The sequence below is a fragment of the Zonotrichia albicollis genome, chromosome 5 (genome assembly GCF_047830755.1).
Source record: "Zonotrichia albicollis isolate bZonAlb1 chromosome 5, bZonAlb1.hap1, whole genome shotgun sequence".
NCBI lineage: Eukaryota > Metazoa > Chordata > Aves > Passeriformes > Passerellidae > Zonotrichia > Zonotrichia albicollis.
The window spans coordinates 924770-945097 of record NC_133823.1 but is presented as its reverse complement, the minus strand read 5'-3'; the positions used below and the strand labels follow the sequence as shown (position 1 = coordinate 945097).

At 42.9% G+C, this 20328-nt stretch overlaps 1 protein-coding gene across 2 annotated transcripts in view; it reads left to right on the top strand.

The window, feature by feature from the left end:
* Window positions 1–4183: 4183 nt before the first annotated feature.
* Window positions 4184–20328, top strand: part of UVSSA (UV stimulated scaffold protein A) — a 47552-nt gene continuing 31407 nt past the window's right edge. The window contains exons 1-6 of one of the 2 annotated variants that reach the window (XM_005490853.4): window positions 4184–4434; window positions 4669–4999; window positions 8501–8621; window positions 9809–10246; window positions 11718–11827; window positions 12450–12578. In XM_005490853.4, coding sequence (XP_005490910.3) covers window positions 4337–4434; window positions 4669–4999; window positions 8501–8621; window positions 9809–10246; window positions 11718–11827; window positions 12450–12578 — 1227 coding nt within the window. In that variant the 5' untranslated portion in view covers window positions 4184–4336. The remainder of the gene's footprint in view (window positions 4435–4668; window positions 5000–8500; window positions 8622–9808; window positions 10247–11717; window positions 11828–12449; window positions 12579–20328) is intronic. The other variant, XM_026795721.2, reaches the window with a different exon arrangement.

Here is a 20328-nt window from a genome sequence, read left to right as displayed (position 1 = left end):
GTCACCCTGCAGGAGGAGCTGCTGCCCAAGGGATGGGATCACATCTGCTGCCTGCACCTGCAGCACTCATTCCAAGCTTTTTTTACTCATTCCAAGCTGTACCGAGGTGATATTGCCCCAAAAATTGTGAAACGTTTAGGAATCCTAGCAGGGCAAAATCTAAAATACTGTTGGTCAGTGGAACTGTCGTGACATGCTGCAGAATTGAGAGCATGCAAATGAAATAAGAATAAATATTTTCCCATTCTGCTCCAGCTTAGGTATTGAGACACAGAAGTGCAACACACCTCCTTAAAAGCATAAATAAATAGCTACAGACACTTCACAAGACTTGCTACCTCCTGCTTCTAAAGACACTTTCTTCTTCCTTTTAGTTATACTTCAACATTTACTTCCCCCTCAAATTGTGGTCTTTGCACTCTATTTTTGTCCCAACTACCTTGTAATCTCCTCAAGACAGGGACTTTCCTCCTGCCTGCCAAACTGACCTGTATAAACAATCTCTTCATAGACACAAGGCACTCTTTCATCATAGCAGCAAAAGAAGTTCCCTGGAAAAGCTCCTTTTGATCCATGAGGCTTTCTTGCTCCCTGCAGATAAAAGAGGATGGAAATGCTGAGCAGGGCTGAGAGCAGGCTCCTTTGGGCACTGTGAAGAAAGAAACAATTTACCTTCATTGATACTAATCAAGTGTGTCCACATTGGTGTGCAGTTTCAGGAATTGCTGTAGGATCATTTTTTAAAATTATTTGAGAGATGAATACAGGCTATGTGTGGGAAGGTGCTGCTTGATTTGTGATGGTTCTCCTACAGCTACTGCTGCTCCATCCAACCCACAAGTGGATATTTAATTAGTGATCTAGAGCACACAGAGCAGGTTCATTCATCTCCTCCTATGACAGAACTATAACATGTTACAGCAGGCTGAAGTGTTGTCACAGTCACTATTTCACACAATTAGAGGAGGTCACCAAGCACCTTTGGCCTTGCATTATTGAAGGTTTCATGAACAGGCTATTTCCCCTTTGAGAACATGTTCAAATATGCTCTTTACCCCTTACAAGGTAGTTCAGAGCTCTGAAATATCTGTCACCCCTTTGCTCAACTCAGACTGCTGGTTCAGCATCTCTTCAGCTCACACAGGTCATTTTCCTTACAACCCAACTGGCACAAAGTGTGACAATTTAATGTAAATGATTATCATGTTTCTGTATCTTCAGATCTGAAACAAAAGTTATTTTAGCTCCAAATTATTTGTAGGGAAGCCTTTCTTTGCCTAAGTTCCATTTTGGCAGGGGAAGAAATCCTCCTTTTTAATTTCATGTCATTAAGCTGAATACAGCTATCCTAAAATTTCAGGAGGTTTCTTTTTGGCTGACATTCTCCTTTATTGCAAAGTTGGAAAACAACTCTTGGCAAAGAATCATCCAGTAAAATGGCAGAACTGTGTCCTACTGAATGTTTTATCAGGCTGGTCCAGATGAAGAGAATATTGAAATTCTTAAATGGTGGATATTTGCCATGTTCATTAAGTGGAAGGGAAAAGGAGACTCAGCAACTTCAGCCAACACAATTTTATGTAATTGTCTTTGATTTTAACAAATAAATAAATAAATAGCCTGGCTCTCACTGGGATTTGCCTTAGGGACTATCATGAATGAGTTACACAACTCAGCACTCATTCACCCATTCATCAACTGATTCTTTGCAAAACCATATGGCTCCTTGCAGGGATTTCTTTAAACATTATGCAAAAGTATGAAATCAGTGCCTTTGTAGATGCTAAGTCTGTTGCTTGAGGCTCATTTTGAAATTCCATTTCCAGATAGCACAGCAATGCTCCTTTTGCAAGTCATACCCTAACAGAAAGCAGTTGTTCTGGCACTTTCAATCAAATGAAGAAAGAAATAGATATAAACAGTGAGAGAGTAAACTGATCTAAACTTTACAGATGAGCTGTGCCACTCAGCATGAATTTCACATGGAAATGCACTGTGCTTGAGGGAAGGCAATGGGGAAAGGATAAACATTATTAAAAAGTAGGATGACACTGGTCTCTTGCATTGAGTCAGAAATAGCAGAGCCACTGCAAAATGTATGTATTCATTTACTGCAGTAAACCTGGTGGAAGATGTGAGTCCATGTGAGTCCATGCCAATCACTTGTTTTTAAAATTTTAGAAGTTTAATAATAATAAAAGGGTTATAAAATAGCAGAGTGATAATAATTTGGACAATTTGGATTAGAACCATACAAAACATTAAGAGCAAGGAGTTACAGAAAGTCTGGGTACCTTTTTCTGGGCAAAATAAGCCTGAAAAAGGACCCACGTTAACAGAGGATTAACCCTTAAAAACAATAACCTGTTGCATATTCATACACCTCATACATGATGCATAAATTCCATTCAAACAAAGGATTCTCCCTGGTCAGTGTCACCTTCTTCCTCTGAATCCCAACCACGTCTTCAGGACTGAGTGAGGCAGGAAGAAGTTAGCTTCTTCTGATGAGAGAGCAATAAATTCTTTTTCTCTGAAAGATTTAGGTGTCTTGTGGCTGCTACCTTGGTGTGAGTCCTCTCTTTAAATAAAGTATCTTACATAGCATAGTTTCTATTTTAACATTATGTTATAACCTAAAACTATATTTAACGCACTACTTAAGAAAATACAGCATAACTTTCTAACATAACACATATAATATTCATTTTAATATTTGCAAAGAGCCAATCATAAAATTGGCATTTTTCACAGTCTATTCCAATTGTTCAGTGCCATCTTTCCCCACCACAGGAGCCAGCAGACACAGCTGCAGCACCAATCCACACAAACGGCTTCCAACACCTGCCTGAACTGAGGATTAAAGGAAATACCTGTCATTTAGCTGACATCCTCAAACGGGATAAGACAGTTTAGCTGTCTGTTTTCTTTAGGCTGTTCAAAGTGGGGGTATCTGCACGGTCTTGTTCGTTCCCAGTGGTTCAGCAGCACGCTCGGAGCCGGGGGTCTGCAGGGAGCCCAGAGCTGCAGGTTCTGCCAGCCGCGAACCCAGGGCAGCCTCTCGGTGCCCACAGCAGAACCGGACCTGTGCGGGTGGCACACAAGGACACTTTTGGGACACTTTTGTGGCGGTGCAGCGGCGCCCAGGGTCGGGCCCCTCAGGACCAGAAGGAGCCTGAGGTGCTGGAGGCTGCCCAGGGATCGGGACGGGGCTGGGGAAGGCTCTGGAGCACAAGGGCTGCGAGGAGCGGCTGAGGGGGCGCACAGGAGGCTCAGGGGGACCCTGTGGATCTCTGCAATTCCCTGTCAGGAGCTGGAGGCCAGGAGGGGATCGGGCTCTGCCGCCAGGCAAACAGCGACAGGACGAGAGGACAAGGTTCTAAGGCGCGCCAGGGGACGTTTAGGTTGGACATCAGGAGGAATTTCTTCACAGAAAGGCTGATTGCACCTCAGCACGGGCTGCCCAGGGAGCTGTTTAAGGAAAGACTAGAGCGGTGATGTTTGGTTGGTGTCAATGATTCGGAGGTGTAAGTGACTCTGTGATAAACAGGGGCGCTGTGTGGCGGCTGCTCGCCCCTCCAGGCGGGCTCGGGTTAAATACAACACCCCCTCACACAAAACCGACGGACTCGGGTTAAATACAACACCCCCTCACACAAAACCGGTGGGCTCGGGTTAAACACAACACACCCTCACACAAAACCGGTAGGCTCGGGTTAAACACAACACCCCCTCACACAAAACCGGCGGGCTCGGGTTAAACACAACACCCCCTCACACAAAACCGGCGGGCTCGGGTTAAACACAACACCCCCTCACACAAAACCGACGGACTCGGGTTAAACACAACACCCCCTCACACAAAACCGGGGCGCGGCGCCTTTAAGGCTTCCCCTGCCTATCCCCGGCCGCGCTTCCGGGTGCCGGCACGTCACGTGGGCGGGGGAGATGGTAGGTGCCGGGAGGGGGGGGGAGGAAGGTACCACCCGCCGGTGCGGGGGAAGCAGCACCCCAAGGAGGCGGGGCTCGCATGAGGGCGTGGTCAATGGGGAGGAGCGCGGGCTCATTACTCTATGGGCGTGGTTCCATGTGGGCGTGGCTCCACAAGGGGGGGGTGTCCCATGAGGGGCGGGGCCTACGCGAGAGGCGGTTCCGTGTGAGGGGCGGGGTTCCATCGGGGGCGGGGCTCTCTCAGGGGCGGGGCTCCGCTGAGAGCCGGAAGATGGCGCCGCCCAGCCGCGGCCGGGCCCGTCGGCGCTGGTGGTTCGCGGCCGGGGCTTTCCCGGCTTGAGGGACCCTCGGAGCGGGTGTCCCGGCAGCTCCGGTGCCAGCGGAGATGGAGCAGCGTCTGGCTGAGCTGGTGGAGGAGCTCACCACGTCGGGGGAGCCGCAGCTGGAGCCCGGCAGGATGAAGGAGCTGAAGAAGATCTGCAAGTACGGCCGGAGGGAGGGGCAGAGCCGGGCCCGCTGTTGTCCCCAGGTCGGCGGTCCCGGGTGGAGCAGCTCAGAGCGCTGTTCTGGGGCCTGCTGTGGGGACTGGGTGCTGCCAGCACAGAAGCTGTTCACTTAAAATTTAAAATAAATTGCGTCCCCAGGCTTATGCTTTTACGTGCTGAGCGTCTTTTTAAATATCTCCCCCTCCTTTTCGTTCGTTGTCCCCGCGCTCAGGTCGTCGGAGGAGCACATCGGCCACGCGTACCACCTGCTGCTGACGCGGCTCCGCGAGGAGCACGCCGAGATGCGCTTCTCCGCCTTCCAGGTGCTGCAGGAGCTGTTCGCCAGGTCCCACCACTTCAGGACGCTGCTCATCTCCAACTTCCAGGAGTTCCTGGAGCTCACCGTGGGCATCGACCACGAGCAGCCGCTGCCCCCGCCCAAGGAGGTGGCGCAGAAGCTGAGGAAAGCGGCCATCAAGGCGGTGCAGGACTGGCACGAGAAATACGGGGAGGCCTACAAGCAGCTCTCCCTGGGATACCACTTCCTAAAGCAGAACAAGAAGGTACTCGGCGTTTTTCACTCCACTGTGTGGTATTAAGTGGTGATTACCAGGAGATATTCAAAGTAAGGAAACCAATAAATAGTAAAAAAAAAAAAAAAAAGAAAGCTGTAGGAAACTACAAGGAAACTGCATTGCCTGTAGGAGACCTTGTGTTGAGGATGGTCTTTGGAAAACAAACCCCAGGCTTTCTGTTCATCTTGCAGTACTGTAGGTATTTAAAACTCTGTTCTGTACTCATGGCTGGGCTGTGCCTTTTTCAGGGTGCAAGTATTGCTCACCTGCTGGCTTTCACCCACTGATTCCTCACTGGAGCCCCAAGGTTGAGCTCTTTTAGGAAGGGCAGCAATGGTCATGCATTAAACTGAGGATAAACAGCTATTACATCTTTCCATAGCTAGTTTAAACTAGCTTGATTTCTGTACTGAGCTGCCCCATTCTAGGTCCCCTTTATTTTACAACTTTGCCAGTGTGCATGCCTGCCATCCTCATCTGCAGTGTTACCGTGCCAGAAAAGAGCTTTTATGAAAGAGAAATTTCATGTAAACCTTAGCTCTTAGATGTCACCTCAAGTTACTGTGTTTGGAACATTCTGCTGCTTTAGTCTGTCTTCTGAGGTGCAACAGTGAAATTTGGAGCACTGTTCTAGCATTCACACTACCTGCAATGATAATAACAGGCTTTCAGTAAACAGACTGATTTTCTTTCTCTTCACAAAGGCAGATTCAGATTCCTAGCAGCAGATGAAGAGCTTTTTGATACATGAAGTATTTCTGTTGTTCTGGTTCCACAGTAAGCTAATGGTGTTTCCTCCTGAACTGTGCTGTGCTGGTGTTTTTATACAGATCTTGGCATCTGCTCACAAAAGATGATTCTCTTTGAATTATCCTTTCTTATCTTGTTTAAGAAAGGAAGAAAATGAAATGAGAGTGCAAGACTGAGGCAAGGGGGCTTTAACATGTAATATGGTTTCACACAAGTGTCCAACAGCTCTGCTGAAGTGTGGCAGGTGTGTCTGTGCTCCTGGGGTCAGGGGCTGCTCCCCAGTAACAACTGGGGGATCCCTCTCCAGGTTTTGAACCAGCTGTGCTGTTTTCTAGCTGGATTTGAGCTCCTCTACAAACATTAATGTCAATAGAAGCAATCTCAGGTGGTTTGGTAACTCTTGTACTCCAAGACTTGCTGTGAGCCAACAGGCCTTTTGCCATCTTGAAGTGTGAGAAGCAACCAAAAGCTTTGAGGAGGCATTTCTACTTTTTTTGTAGCAAAATACATCACTGTTGAGTTTTACTGGTTTGGCACAGTAGTATGGGGCAGCTTGGGTGGTGTGCTAGCTCTGTGTGTGGCCCATAGTTGGGTTTTGGTTGGGTTTTTCTTAATGATCATCAAAATCACTTTATAAACAATCAGAATGTGACAGCTGCTGCTCTTTTAGGGTGTAAAGCTGGAGAACTCCCCACTCTGTTAATGTTAGCAGGTCAGTAGTAATAGGGACCAAGTAGGTGCCTCTATAGATGTTTGACTTCAAGAGCAAATAATGCTTCAGTATACATGAAAGTAATTATTTTCAAACTGCAGTCTCAAAGTTAAAAAGAAGAAGAAAGAGGAAAAATATTTCACATACTTCCAAATGTTTGCATATTTGGGCACAGACTCATATTGTGGCGCCTTTGTGGCATGGATGGAATGACAGAACAGGATTTCAGATGCACACAGAGTATGGTGCTGCTGCATTCCAGTATTTTCACACAAGTTGCAGTAATTGTCTCAGGCTGCTGCTCAGCATCCTTTCACTTGAGCAGTGTTTTGCTCCTCAGACATTTAGTTCCATAATTGCAGGCCAGCAATAAAAGGCTTCATGGTCCTTTTGGCACAATGGGAGAGGATGGGCAGGTACTGCACTGCAGGTGCTCTGGCAGGAGGCAGGAGCTGTGCTTTAGGAAGCTGTAGCTGTGCCTGGTTTGCTGTGCACTGCAGTCTGACTGGCAGCAAATGGTGGCTGCACTTCCTGGGCTCTGCATCTTTGTTCTGCTTTGGTGGGCACTGTTGCTCTTTGGGTGGATCTGTTTCTCCCAGCTCTCTGTGGGGAGCTGTGCAAAGCTGCAGAAATCAGACCCTGATTTTCAGATCCTGAGAACCAGGAAGGCTCAGTCTGGTGCTCTGCATGATGCAGAGGTTGTGAAGGCAGATCTTTTCCCTGCCACCCTTCTGCCCACCCATTCCCTACTGAAAAACCAGCCTGGGGAGTGTGCCTGTTTCTGAACTGATGGAGACCCTCCATGCCAGCTTCTCTGAGAGCTGTTAGACAAAAACATTTGTGTGCTCCAAAACTTTGTTGTGGGTTGATAAGAGCCACTCCTGGCTGTTGACACGCTTGATCATCTAGCAGTGGCAAAAATAACAAATTTCACTGAGTGCTTGTGATGGAGATGTTGCAAGACAGTCTGTGGGCTGCACAATCAGCAAAGTGCAGGCTTGCTCAGCACTGTCTGTCTGGCAGTTCATAGAAGTTATGTGGTAGCAATCAGAGAAAATTCTGTGTTTTTCAAAAGGGTTTCCTTCTGCATTAATGCAATCAAGCCTCCCTTCTTTGAAACAGGAGTGAATTTTTTTTGTGTGTGTTTTCAATCCCTTCTAAGACTAAACTAAAAAAGAAACCCCAAATATTGCTAATATTTTAAGAAACAGCATTTTGAGTTGTTCAGATTAATATTTATAATTATATATTATATAATTATTATATAATTATTATAATAATTATATAATTATTATATAATTATAATATATATTAATATTTATAATATTAATAATATTAATATTATAATATAATAATATAATATAATATTATAATAATTATAAATATTAATAATATTAATATTTATAATATTAATAAGAAAGTGCGACTGAATGTATTTTCCCTCAATATCAAAATCCAACAATGTAATTGTAAATTCACAAGTTAGGTCTTCCACAATAAAATTGGTGATCTTTGCTTTTACTTTCCTTTCTTAAAAAGTTCTTTTTGTGAGTTTTATATATATACACTGGTTGTTATAGTGTTTACAAATTTTCCTAAATTTGCTGGTGGACCTGGTGTGATGTTTTCATGTAATCTTAATATCTCCCCTGCATTGTCTCTTGCTGCTCATTCTCCCTCACTCCTGGTCTCCAGTGCTGTGACAGAAGTCTCCCAAAGCCCTGTTTGTTCCTGCACTCTGGATGTGAAAATCTAAGGGGCTTAGGGGGGTTGTTTTTGTACTTTATGATTTCCTTTTGAAAGCCATTGATTCTCAACAGTCCTTTATTAGTAGGAGTAAAAACTCTGTTCACAATTGCTGCAGTTATTGATTCAAGGGGGAGAAGAGATAAAAGGAAATGCTGCTGAGCTTCTGCCTGATGGCTGATGTTCCAGGATTTTTCACCACAGATAAGGATCTTAGGAAATGGATTTTCTATATATTTCTTACGAGGAATGTTACACTTTTTTCTTCATTTCCTCCTTAGGTGGATTTTCAGGATGTGCATGCCAGAACTGTGGCTGAGAGGAGGAGGGAGGAGGAGAAGCAGAAACGACTGGAGAACATTTACAAAGAAAAAGTCAAAAGAACTGAAAAAGAAATGGAAGGTTGGTTGCTTTGCCTCTTTTAGTGCATTTTTTTTTTTGGTTTTTTGTTCATTTTTAAGGCAACCTTTTTAAAGGTTATATAAAATAAATTGAGAGAATAGCTACCCAGGTAATAGCTGAGCACAGAAAGCAGGAATACTGCATTTGGAGCTCAGCCCTCCCTTTCTCTCACCTGAAGAATATCTCTCTCACCTAAAGAATTTCTCACCTAAAGGGGAAAGAAGTGACTGTCCTGTGAGTTGAGTAGGAAGAGATGGAAGAGAAAGAAAATGTTATCAAGTAAAGATCTGGTCTCTAATTCAGTAAAGTGTGAGTGCATGACCCCAAGTAAACAAACCACGAGACTTTTTGCAGCTAGTGACTTAATTTCTGTTAGGCACAGACTTCCAATGCCTTGTTGGCCTGTGGCATTACTTATATTATATATACAGTCCTTGTGTTCCTGAAATACTGGCAATGGTCTGCTCAGGAATCCTGGATACAGTGTAGGATAACTGTGGAAAGTGTCACAGTGCAGCCAGAAACTGTAACTGGGGCCTGAGCCTGTGAGCAATATGTGCAGAGCAGACACATTTCTGTCACCCCAAAGAACAACAGAGATAGTGAGTGTATTATGCTGCAGTTTAAAGGGTTATTTAATTAAATTTGCTATATGTGATGCATGCAATTGTGTTTGCATTTATTCTGCATGCTGGAAATGTTTTCATGCACCAGAGTGGAATTTTAAAGACATTTAACTTTTCTAAAGTAACTTGTATCAGTAACATCTCTGAGCAATAACATACATTCATGGCTGTTCCTACACACAGCAATGAAATTCATGGCTGTAAAATGAATACCCACCAAGATCACTCAGAATATCTCATTTAACTTTGTTTTCCTTCTAATTCTGTGAAGCACTTGAGTCATCTTAACATAGTGAAATTTAGAGAGGCTGAGGAAAGGAGGAGCTCTGATTCTACATGTCTGGCATGTAGATTCTGAAATTCTAGATTTCCTGCTTAGGGATTGCCACTTCTTATAAGGACAATTTCTGTAGAAGAGGAAGATCTGTATGATTCAGTTGTTGCTGGATAAATGGCTTCCCCCTTTGGCAGTCATATCTGCTTTGTACCTCTGTGTCTGCTCTGGAGACTTTAACATTTTACAGTATCTAACAATTGTATAAAACAATTGTGTCTTGATAGAAATGTCCCAAGAGATTGCTGACACACTGACAGAGATGGAGAACTGTTTCCAGCTGCTGATGCCAGATCCTCTCAATTTTGGGATGAACGAGATTGACCCAGAGCTCAGCAAACCAACCCCTCCTAATGAGGCTGGGCCTGCCTGCCCCTCGTCCTCCCAGGGGGAAGGGACCCCATCCTCCCTGGGGTGTGTGGATGAGGAGCAGCCCTGCTGCAGCAAGGACATCCTGCCCGCTCCCCAGTGTGGTACAGCTGATGGGAACAAGGAGCCAGACGGGCAGGCTGAGCAAGAAGGGCTGGATGGAGGCACACGCTCAGATGTTCCATACAGTGGCCCTGATCTCCATGATGATGATGATGATGATGATTACCAGACTTTTGTTAGGAACCATGGGCTTATTTCACATAAATATACTCTAGACCTTGAAATCTCCACAGGTACCTGGAAAAACTTGTGACATGTAGCTGGAGGCAGTCTTTCTCTGAAGTGTTCTGTGCTTGTGGTTTTGTTTCTTTACTAAAGTGCTGGGGTTACTGGACACCATTTTGCTTTGGGATTCCTGGACATGGCTTTGTTAGCGTTCAAAACCACATAATCACAGATTATATGTGGTGCTTTTTATTAAGAGCTCTGGGAATCGGGGTACATTCAACCCAAATCTGACTCCGCCATACATCCGAAATGATCGTGTTTTATACTCTATCATTACATAACTTTCATGTTAATTATTAAACTTATATTGTTCTATTGTATACATAAATTTAGCCCCTCTCTGAATTTCCAACATAGTTTCTCACTATTCTTCTTATGGTTATATAATAATTACATTTAATTACTAAACAATCATCACATCTATCAATTATATAATTTATCATACTGCTTACGCAGGTGCAGTTGATCTGGGAAAGCACAAAGCCCAACATTTTAGATTCTATCTTTAACTTTTTCCAGGGTTCCACTATCAACTTTGATTTCTTTTTTTAATTTATTTTTTATTTTTCTGTTTCTAGTTCCTCTAGTAACTGTTCTTCATTTTGGGTGTTCTTGTGTGTGATTAGCAGGTTTCATTAATTACCTTCTAAGACTAAACTTTTGTAATAGTTGTTGCAAGCCCATTATAGCACTTCATAGTATCTTTCATGAGTATTTTGTGTTTAAAAACAATCTGTTTATCAAATACAACTTTCTTCCTCTTTGCTATTCACCTCTTTCTCTCTGTAGCTGGGGAATAAGCTGCTAGTTTAAAAATCTTACAATTGGGTGTTTCTGAAACTTTTTCCTTGCAAGAAAGTAAGTAGTTTTGCTAGCAAGTGATCACACCATTTTTGTATAACTTTGCTAGTGTGAATTACCTGTAGAAAAATCAGGATGGTTTGTTTTGGAAATCTCTTACAATTCCTGTCCTAAGGGAGTTCCATGTGCAGACAGTAAGGGTGATTTCTACTTCTCTGTTTGCTGACAACAGTGGGAGAAAAGTATAACTTTCACTTGCATAATGGCATACTTGGCCTCTTTACAATCAAGTCCCTGTTACTACCAGGGTAGAGATTATTTTGTGTTGAATATGAATAAATTGGTACAGTAAGACCCAGTTCATTTGAACCTGGGACAAGATGTAATGAAAATAGTAAGACTGAACCTATCTGTGATTTATTTGGTCATTCCTTGCTGATGATGGGTAACAACTCTTTCTGGCATGTTGGACTGAACACTTTTCATATTTTCCTCAGATTTTTTGAGTGTATGGATAGTAATAGAATAATTAATACTGAGCAGAGAAGCACTGTGATGTTTGTAACTCCCCTGAAGTGATCAAATGCCTTAGAAAGAGCAATTTGCCTTCTTTAGCTCCTGTAGTGAAGATACCATAAATGTCACACACTAACTCTTTTTCCTTGTTTTGAGCAGATATAAAAGTGCAAGAGAATGAAGATAATACTGCCATCATAAACAGTGTCATGGATGCTCACAAACTTCTCAGAAATAAGTTCTGGCCTTCTGTGCAGTCCTGGATTCAGGTGGGATAAAGAGAGAATTCTTTTTTCTTCATTTTTAAATAAAAAGATGGTGAAACAAGGGCTGGGGCACAGTAAAGCTTCAGGGAGAGTGAACCAAAAGGAAATGAAGGTTGAAGAAACAGGAAAAATTAGAGAAGATTTCCATTTCAGTAAGGGTGGACTAAAGGACACTGCAGGAGCTTGTTGGGTAGCTCTCAGCCTTGGCTGTGGTACCTATAGGCAATTCTTCTTTTTATTTTTTTAAGATAAATAAAACTTGGCTTCTTTGCAAAGTCTTAAAGTAAAACACAGCTTATTTTTGTTAGACAGCCCTCTGTCAGGCTAACAGTGTATCATGGAGCCTCCTGAGTGGAATTTGGCCTACTGGAGGGCACTTCCAGAAGATGTTTGTAATAGCTGTTCATTCTTTAGCTTCACTAGTTGCTGATAGTTTTTATTAGTTTTTTTTTCCTTTGGCTTCACTAGTTGCTATTAGTTTTTTAGGTAGAAAATGAATTGGCTTCACTTGTACAACAAAGGAATTTGTGACATTTGTGTTTCATTAATTATGAGGGAAAACTGGAAATATTTTTTGGCTCAGATTTCTAGAAGAGAATAAGGATGTTGTTTTCTTGGCCTGCAGCTGCTTACCAGAGCAGGAGTCAATGATGATCAGCTGAGACGTGCCATTGAAATCAAGAATAAAATGGAGACTGCTATGAAGAAATACAAGGAAATGGACATTTCCTTTAAAGCAAGAACAAAAAAAGTGGTGAGTTTCTTAAAATTCTGTTTTACTAGAGAGGACCATTGGTAAAGTTTAGCTTGTATACAGAAAATTGCTCTTTCTCTTAAGCCCTAACCTGGGAAACTTTTCAACACAGGTTTTATGGTAAAGTGCATTAATTCAGCTGATTCTAGCTTCCCTCAAGGAGCAGTAAACACCTGTATGATATTCCAGGGGCCTGGTTATTAGACCAAAACTGTTTAAGGCATCCCTGTTGTTGTTTAGGATAGAGAAGTGGGTAAGTGCAGATTTTATTTACTCTTAGTTGCTTTATGTGTAACACTGTTAAATTCTCAGCTTCTTTTGTGCATATTTCTCTATAGACACTGTAAGGCTCATGTTCTTTCACAATTTGCTGAACTCTGAGATTCAGTTCAGGAAAGTAGTTTCTCTGCTTTGTAGCATTTACTCTGTACTAAACATGTGATGTGATTAAGGTTATGATAGGAAAGTTTAGAGCATCAAACTTATTTCACAGAGATTAACTGCTATGACAGTTCCTGTGAAATTGGTAGACTTTGTGCGTAAACAGAAGCTGAAAGATGAAATTCATTATTTAGATCCTAAAAGGAGTTTATGGCTTGTTTACATAGACAAAAATCAGAGCTGCATGATACTAATTTCTGTTGGCTGTGGTGAAATGAAATAACTGCATAGTTTGACATGAAAATGAGTGCTTTGGGTCAGAGTCCAGACTAGAGTCTGGCTTGGATTTACTGGATTGTAAGGATTTGATCTGGACATAACTCCTTGAGCTAAACTGTGTAGCCTCATTTAGCCATGACTGAGTGTTGTAGGCTTTGCCTTCATTTTACAAATGAAGCTAAATCAAGATTAATCTGGTTCATCATCCTAACACCTCCTGATGTGCCACACCAGTCAAAAATGCCAACTCTGAATGAAAAGTACTGAGAGACTGTCTTGTCAGAGGCTTTTGTCTCCAGTGAAATATGTGTGCTACCTTTATGCAACCAGCTATGAAGGAATCCAGACATCTGCTGTCATTCCTGCCATTTGCTTGACAGGACTTCATTTGCTGCACCTCTGCATGGAATATTGGTTGCTATATTTCTTGTAAGATGTAAAAGACATTCAAGCCTTGTTTTTCATGTGTGTGTGTGAATGGGATGTGTGTCTGTTAACAGTGATATTGTTACCAGTTAGAGTGACCAGTGCTGTCTGTATGCTTCTATAGCATCTTTAGAACTAATAACTTTATTAATTTGAAAGCTAGTAAATTCCATTGTTAAAAGGACAAAAAGATAGGAAGCACATAATGCTCACAATGCTTTCAAAATGAAGCAATGCAAACTGAGTTAACTTAAGCATTGAAAACAATAGATGAATATTCCTAGGGTTTCTCTCCAGTGGAAAATAACTAAATTTAGTGTTAGTGCTGAGCTATTTTAAATTTATAACCTGAACACAGAGAGCTTTGTACAGCAGAAGCAAACTGCATAAATTATATTTTATTCATGTGTCAGATGACTTTATTGAAACATAAAAACATGGCAAATTGGGAGTCTAGTAGAACAAAATAAACAGAATCTCTCAGGCCATTATTGAATCCCCATCTGTCAAATATTTACATGTCAGCATGTGAAACATGGCACACATCTCCTCTTCACTAGAGCACTGCTGCCTGTGTTAGGTGTGTGGCTTTGTGTCCTTGGGGCTCCTGTCCTGCCCCTTTTGCTGTCTCTGTGTCTCTGAAGCCAAGAGAAGCAGTAGTGGCAGCCTGGCTGTCCTGCACAGCCCTGGCTCCCAGCCCCCTGTCCTTCCATAGGGGGTTTGGTGGCACATGGGGACCACAAGTGCTGGACCTGCTCATGTGTGGGGCTGAGCAGAGCTGGAGATGAGGCTCAGTGAGCAGAGGGGACAGTGGGAATCAGTGGCTGAGTGCACAGGGCCCCTTGTGGATGGGTTTGGGGGTGGTCTGTGCCATCTCTGTTAGGAGAGGATGGCAGTTCTGCACTCTGAGCTGGCTGTGTCCCTAACTGGACAGTGTAAAGGTGGATGGCAGTTCTGCACTCTGAGGTGGCTGTGTCCCTAACTGGACAGTGTAAAGGTGGATGGCAGTTCTGCACTCTGAGGTGGCTGTGTCCCTAACTGGACAGTGTAAAGGTGGATGGCAGTTCTGCACTCTGAGGTGGCTGTGTCCCTAACTGGACAGTGTAAAGGTGGATGGCAGTTCTGCACTCTGAGGTGGCTGTGTCCCTAACTGGACAGTGTAAAGGTGTGTGGCAGTTCTGCACTCTGAGGTGGCTGTGTCCCTACCTGGACAGTGTAAAGGTGAATGGCAGTTCTGCACTCTGAGGTGGCTGTGTCCCTACCTGGACAGTGTAAAGGTGGATGGCAGTTCTGCACTCTGAGGTGGCTGTGTCCCTAACTGAGGGATGTAAAGGTGTGTGGCAGTTCTGCACTCTGAGGTGGCTGTGTCCCTAACTGAGGGATGTAAAGGTGGATGGCAGTTCTGCACTCTGAGGTGGCTGTGTCCCTAACTGGACAGTGTAAAGGTGGATGGCAGTTCTGCACTCTGAGGTGGCTGTGTCCCTAACTGAGGAATGTAAAGGTAATTGGCAGTTCTGCACTCTGAGGTGGCTGTGTCCCTAACTGGGGGATGTAAAGGTGGATGGCAGTTCTGCACTCTGAGGTGGCTGTGTCCCTAAATGCACAGTGTAAAGGTGGATGGCAGTTCTGCATTCTGAGGTGGCTGTGTCCCTAACTGGACAGTGTAAAGGTGGATGGCAGTTCTGCACTCTGAGGTGGCTGTGTCCCTAACTGGACAGTGTAAAGGTGGATGGCAGTTCTGCACTCTGAGGTGGCTGTGTCCCTAACTGGGGAATGTAAAGGTGAATGGCAGTTCTGCACTCTGAGGTGGCTGTGTCCCTAACTGGGGAATGTAAAGGTGAATGGCAGTTCTGCACTCTGAGGTGGCTGTGTCCCTGACTGGACAGTGTAAAGGTGGATGGCAGTTCTGCACTCTGAGGTGGCTGTGTCCCTAACTGAGGGATGTAAAGGTGGATGGCAGTTCTGCACTCTGAGGTGGCTCTGTCCCTAAATGCACAATGTAAAGGTGAATGGCAGTTCTGCACTCTGAGGTGGCTGTGTCCCTAACTGAGGGATGTAAAGGTGGATGGCAGTTCTGCACTCTGAGGTGGCTGTGTCCCTAACTGAGGGATGTAAAGGTGGATGGCAGTTCTGCACTCTGAGGTGGCTGTGTCCCTAACTGAGGGATGTAAAGGTGGATGGCAGTTCTGCACTCTGAGGTGGCTGTGTCCCTAACTGGACAGTGTAAAGGTGGATGGCAGTTCTGCACTCTGAGGTGGCTGTGTCCCTAACTGAGGGATGTAAAGGTGGATGGCAGTTCTGCACTCTGAGGTGGCTGTGTCCCTAACTGAGGGATGTAAAGGTGGATGGCAGTTCTGCACTCTGAGGTGGCTGTGTCCCTAACTGAGGGATGTAAAGGTGGATGGCAGTTCTGCACTCTGAGGTGGCTGTGTCCCTAACTGGACAGTGTAAAGGTGGATGGCAGTTCTGCACTCTGAGGTGGCTGTGTCCCTAACTGGACAGTGTAAAGGTGAATGGCAGTTCTGCACTCTGAGGTGGCTGTGTCCCTAACTGGGGAATGTAAAGGTGAGTGGCAGTTCTGCACTCTGAGGTGGCTGTGTCCCTAACTGGGGAATGTAAAGGTGAATTGTTTGTGCACTTGCTATTTCAACTGTCATTATGATCCTGCACCACAGCAAGCCATTCGTTCAGGGATAGAGGGGTTTTATTTAATTAGCAAATATAAAACAGAGTGACAGGGACTTGGCAGCTTGGCTGGGGACTTGGCCCTGCCCATTCTCCTGGCACTCTTTGCCTTTTCTTCATGCTCAATCTCCAGGTTTCTGTGGTCACTGATTTCCCCCCTTTTCATCTGTTCTAGTCTGCTTTTTTTTCTGTTCTGTCTGGGAACAGAGGGAATAAAGGCTTTACCCATCCTCAAACTGAGATCAAGAAAGTTGATAAAGGGAAGGGTTTATTGAGAGTCAGTGAAACTGGAGATTTATTACCGTGAGCTCCACTGTAACTCTCAATCCCACAGAGATTTAAATTGCCACTTCAAAGAGGGAAGGTCCTGGAGTGCCTTACCATTGCCATATGTCATTGCTACTCTCTTTTAGCTGATCACTTACTCATGGATATGGCTGAAATTGAAATAATTGTATATATCTGGAGTAATTCTTGATGCTGCAGTTTAATATGAATATACCAGCAGTGTAGCTTGATGTAAATTACACTGAGAGCAAGAAATTGGTGGTTAGGTGGCCTGATTCCACAGAAGAAATATTTGCTTGGTTCACAAGGTGTGTGCTTTTGGAAATCCTTATTATTACATCCATGCTTCCCATTGTTTCTCATTTCATTTTCCATATCACAGAGCACAAGCCTCCAAGGCAGGAGCTTTTGGCAATCTAAGCCTGTTAGACAATTAGCACAAGTTACTTTCTCTGAAGTTCTTTTTTAGCTTTACTGAAAAATGGAAATGTCAAACTGCTTTTCAGACCACAGGTGAACTTCTTGGAGATTTGGGGAACTTCCCTTATACAAAGTCTCTTGAAGGAAAGCACAGAACTTTATACAGTGAGACATTTTTATAGTGACACGAGCTATAACCACTTTTACTTTTCTCCTCCATGAGAGTGAAGAACACAAACCATCAGAGAGTCTTAATTACAAGGAGAGCCATCATTTCTGTGTGACACTTACACCCTGCCAGCAGGAGCAGCCTGTGTTTTGTGCTGGCCTCTCAGGAGAACAAAGGTTATCCTTTAACTGATAGAAACAAATCCCTTGAAGCAGATTTTATAATTATAAATCCATCCCAGTTGCCCATTCCCATTCCCACTGCTGTGCCCCCAGCAGATCAGAAGTCAAGGCATCTTTTACAAGCTGTTACTTTTTCAAATGGGTGGAGGGTGGACAAAAAAAATCACAAACTGTATTGTATACTATGACCTGTATTGGTCAAAGGGAAATGAGTTTTTGTGTGCTTACATGGGTTATGTTCACTGTAGTTAAATCCTTGTTTGGGGTGTCAGGTTTCTGACAGGGAGTGCATTTTGAGGGTGTAAACATTGTGAGGGTTTTGATACTCATTTTTCTGTGAATGTGGGTTTTGGCTGGATCCGGGTGAAGAGGGTGGGAGCTGTAAAAGGCTTTTATTTGACGGTAGCACGGTGCTCAGACAGGAACATTCCTTCTCCGAGTGCCTGCTCAGGATAATTCCAGTGCCCAGCAGAGGGAGTGCAAACTGCATGCTCCACAATTTTCTCTGTGCCACCTTGATCCAGAGCCAGCCATCTGCTCAGTCTGTGTTTCCAGGTAAACTTACTATGACAGCAACACCAGAGAGATTTCAAGTTAATTGGTGACTCTATGAATTATTGTAAAAGTGCAGTTGTAATTATTGCCTTAGATTGGTGTTTAAAATGGACACTACTGTTTCCAGACTTTCTTTTGCAAGAATAACTTATGATCAAATTGTTCTTAAATTATTTTGTTTTGCTGGTTAGAAATAGATTTGTTTCTCAATGTCTTCTTCCTTTTCTTATAGTACTTGAATTTAATTTTTCTTGTTTAATGTCTGATTTGCTGCTGATTAGATGCAAATGATCTTGCCGTTTTAGAGAGGATGAGTATGTTCTGTATTTTAAAACATGCACGCCACCTTTCACTTACATGCTCTCCATAAAGAATTACCCACTAGGGTAATACTTGACATCCTGACATTGTTAATAGAAATGTAGCTCATTAGCTGGATTTGTACACTCTAAGTATGCTTATGTTTTACGTGATTACTTTGGGAAGCTGTAGAAGGTTTAGTACTGAGGCTGCCTAAAACTTAGGCAGAGATGATGTGAGAAACATCCCATTCACGTGCCTGTCAGCAGAGGGATCATTTAACAGACCTGGTACACTTTGAATTTTAAATTTCAGGTTACATTAACTACCAGGGATATATAGTTTTTCATTAACTGTATTCATTACTTTTTGTTTCACCTTTCCTTATCTTCTGTCAAATCTGAGCATGTGCTTGGATCTTGATTTATTCGTGTACTTAATTTTATCCATGTGAAACATCTGGTTGAACTCAATAATGCCATTAATAATTAGATTTGGAGGAGCCTGTCCTTGTGTTGTCCAGAACCTGATACTCAAACCTCACTAAAATACAAGGAAGATTTTTTTCAGAAAGATTAATATGAGAAAATTATTACAAATTTACAGTTTAAATATTTGCTGGGAATTATTTAGTCCCAAAATACATTAAAAGCTTGAAATTTTAATATGGTATGAATGAAGCCAAGAGTTCTGCCAATTACTTGTTACAACACTTGCTGATTTTTTTCCCCATGTCTTCAACTACAGTTTGGCATTTTAGCAATTCAAATGAGTTATTTCTACCTAATAATTTTGTAGCTTTATAACCAGCTCTTTTCAAGTCTGTCTTTTTGTTAAGCTAGTGCCTGCTTTAGGAAAAAAAAAGGAGCTGCACTTGAATTTTAGATTTCTTTTTGTGCTTCTGTAGCTGTAGAGAATCCAGTCCTGGTGACAGCTCTCTGTCACAGCTTCCTGTAGTTACATCCTTACAGTTTTTCTCTTGCTCATTTTAGAGAGTTGTTTCTGGGGGTTAGAAACAACTGAAACCACATTTACTAAAACATGCTCAGACCATGCAGCAAGAGAGACACCTTTGTAGAGAAATCTTTTCCCCAGGTGCTGCTTTTTAACAAAAACTCCAGCTCTTACCAAGAAGTTGCCCTATGGAAACTGGAAGCATTTAATTTTAAGGTTTAAATGATAACTTGATGTTGATTGTTAATATGTTTTCTATAGAAAAATATAGGAATATTTGATAACTACAGCAGCATTATTCCTAAAGATGTTCTTTACCAGATTTATACATTGTTAGCGTGTAATGTGGTCAGAATAAAATAGTAAAATTTATTAATAGTTATGTGATCAAATTGGTAGCCCAGGCAACATTTAAATGGTTTGGGGATTTTTGTCTTGGTAATGTTTATCAAAAAAGCCAGGTCAACCATAACTGTAAAAGTAAACACAGACTAGTAAATGGGTCATACAGATACTTAATGCTCCTTCTCCCTCCTTCCTATTTTAATTGCTGTTATTTTTATTGTCATGTTTGTCATGTTCTTATTATTTCTGTTAAATGATCACTTTTCAGCTAAAAGAGCTTTCTGTTTTTTAAGTTTTATTAGCATGTAGGACTGATACAAAACAAAACTGTAAAATTAGCCCTCAGAACAGCAGTCTGATAGCTGGCTGATGGGTTTGGTTGGTTTTGTCTCTTCCCAGGAGCTGAGTGTTCCTGTGTGTGTTCTATGCTTTGCCCTGGCCATGCAGCCTGCCCCTGCTATGAAGTTATTAAAAATATCTTGTTATGCAGATGCAGCCATGAATTCTTGGGGCTGTCACTGTGACGACCTCTGGGCCCCGTGTGATTCGCAGGTCGCACAATGCAATTTGGAGCTCCTCTAATAGAGTGGAAAATAAAGGAGGATGTCTCCATCATCAGCTTAACCCTTATGTTAAGTATTTAAGTTTTTCAGGCCCAAGGGTCATCTCCCTTGATTCATCTCTGAATACTGAGCAGTGTGTATTCTCTAAGTAGGAGATATAAATTTGCTTCCTGCTTTTTATCCGTCCTACCTCACAAGGGGGA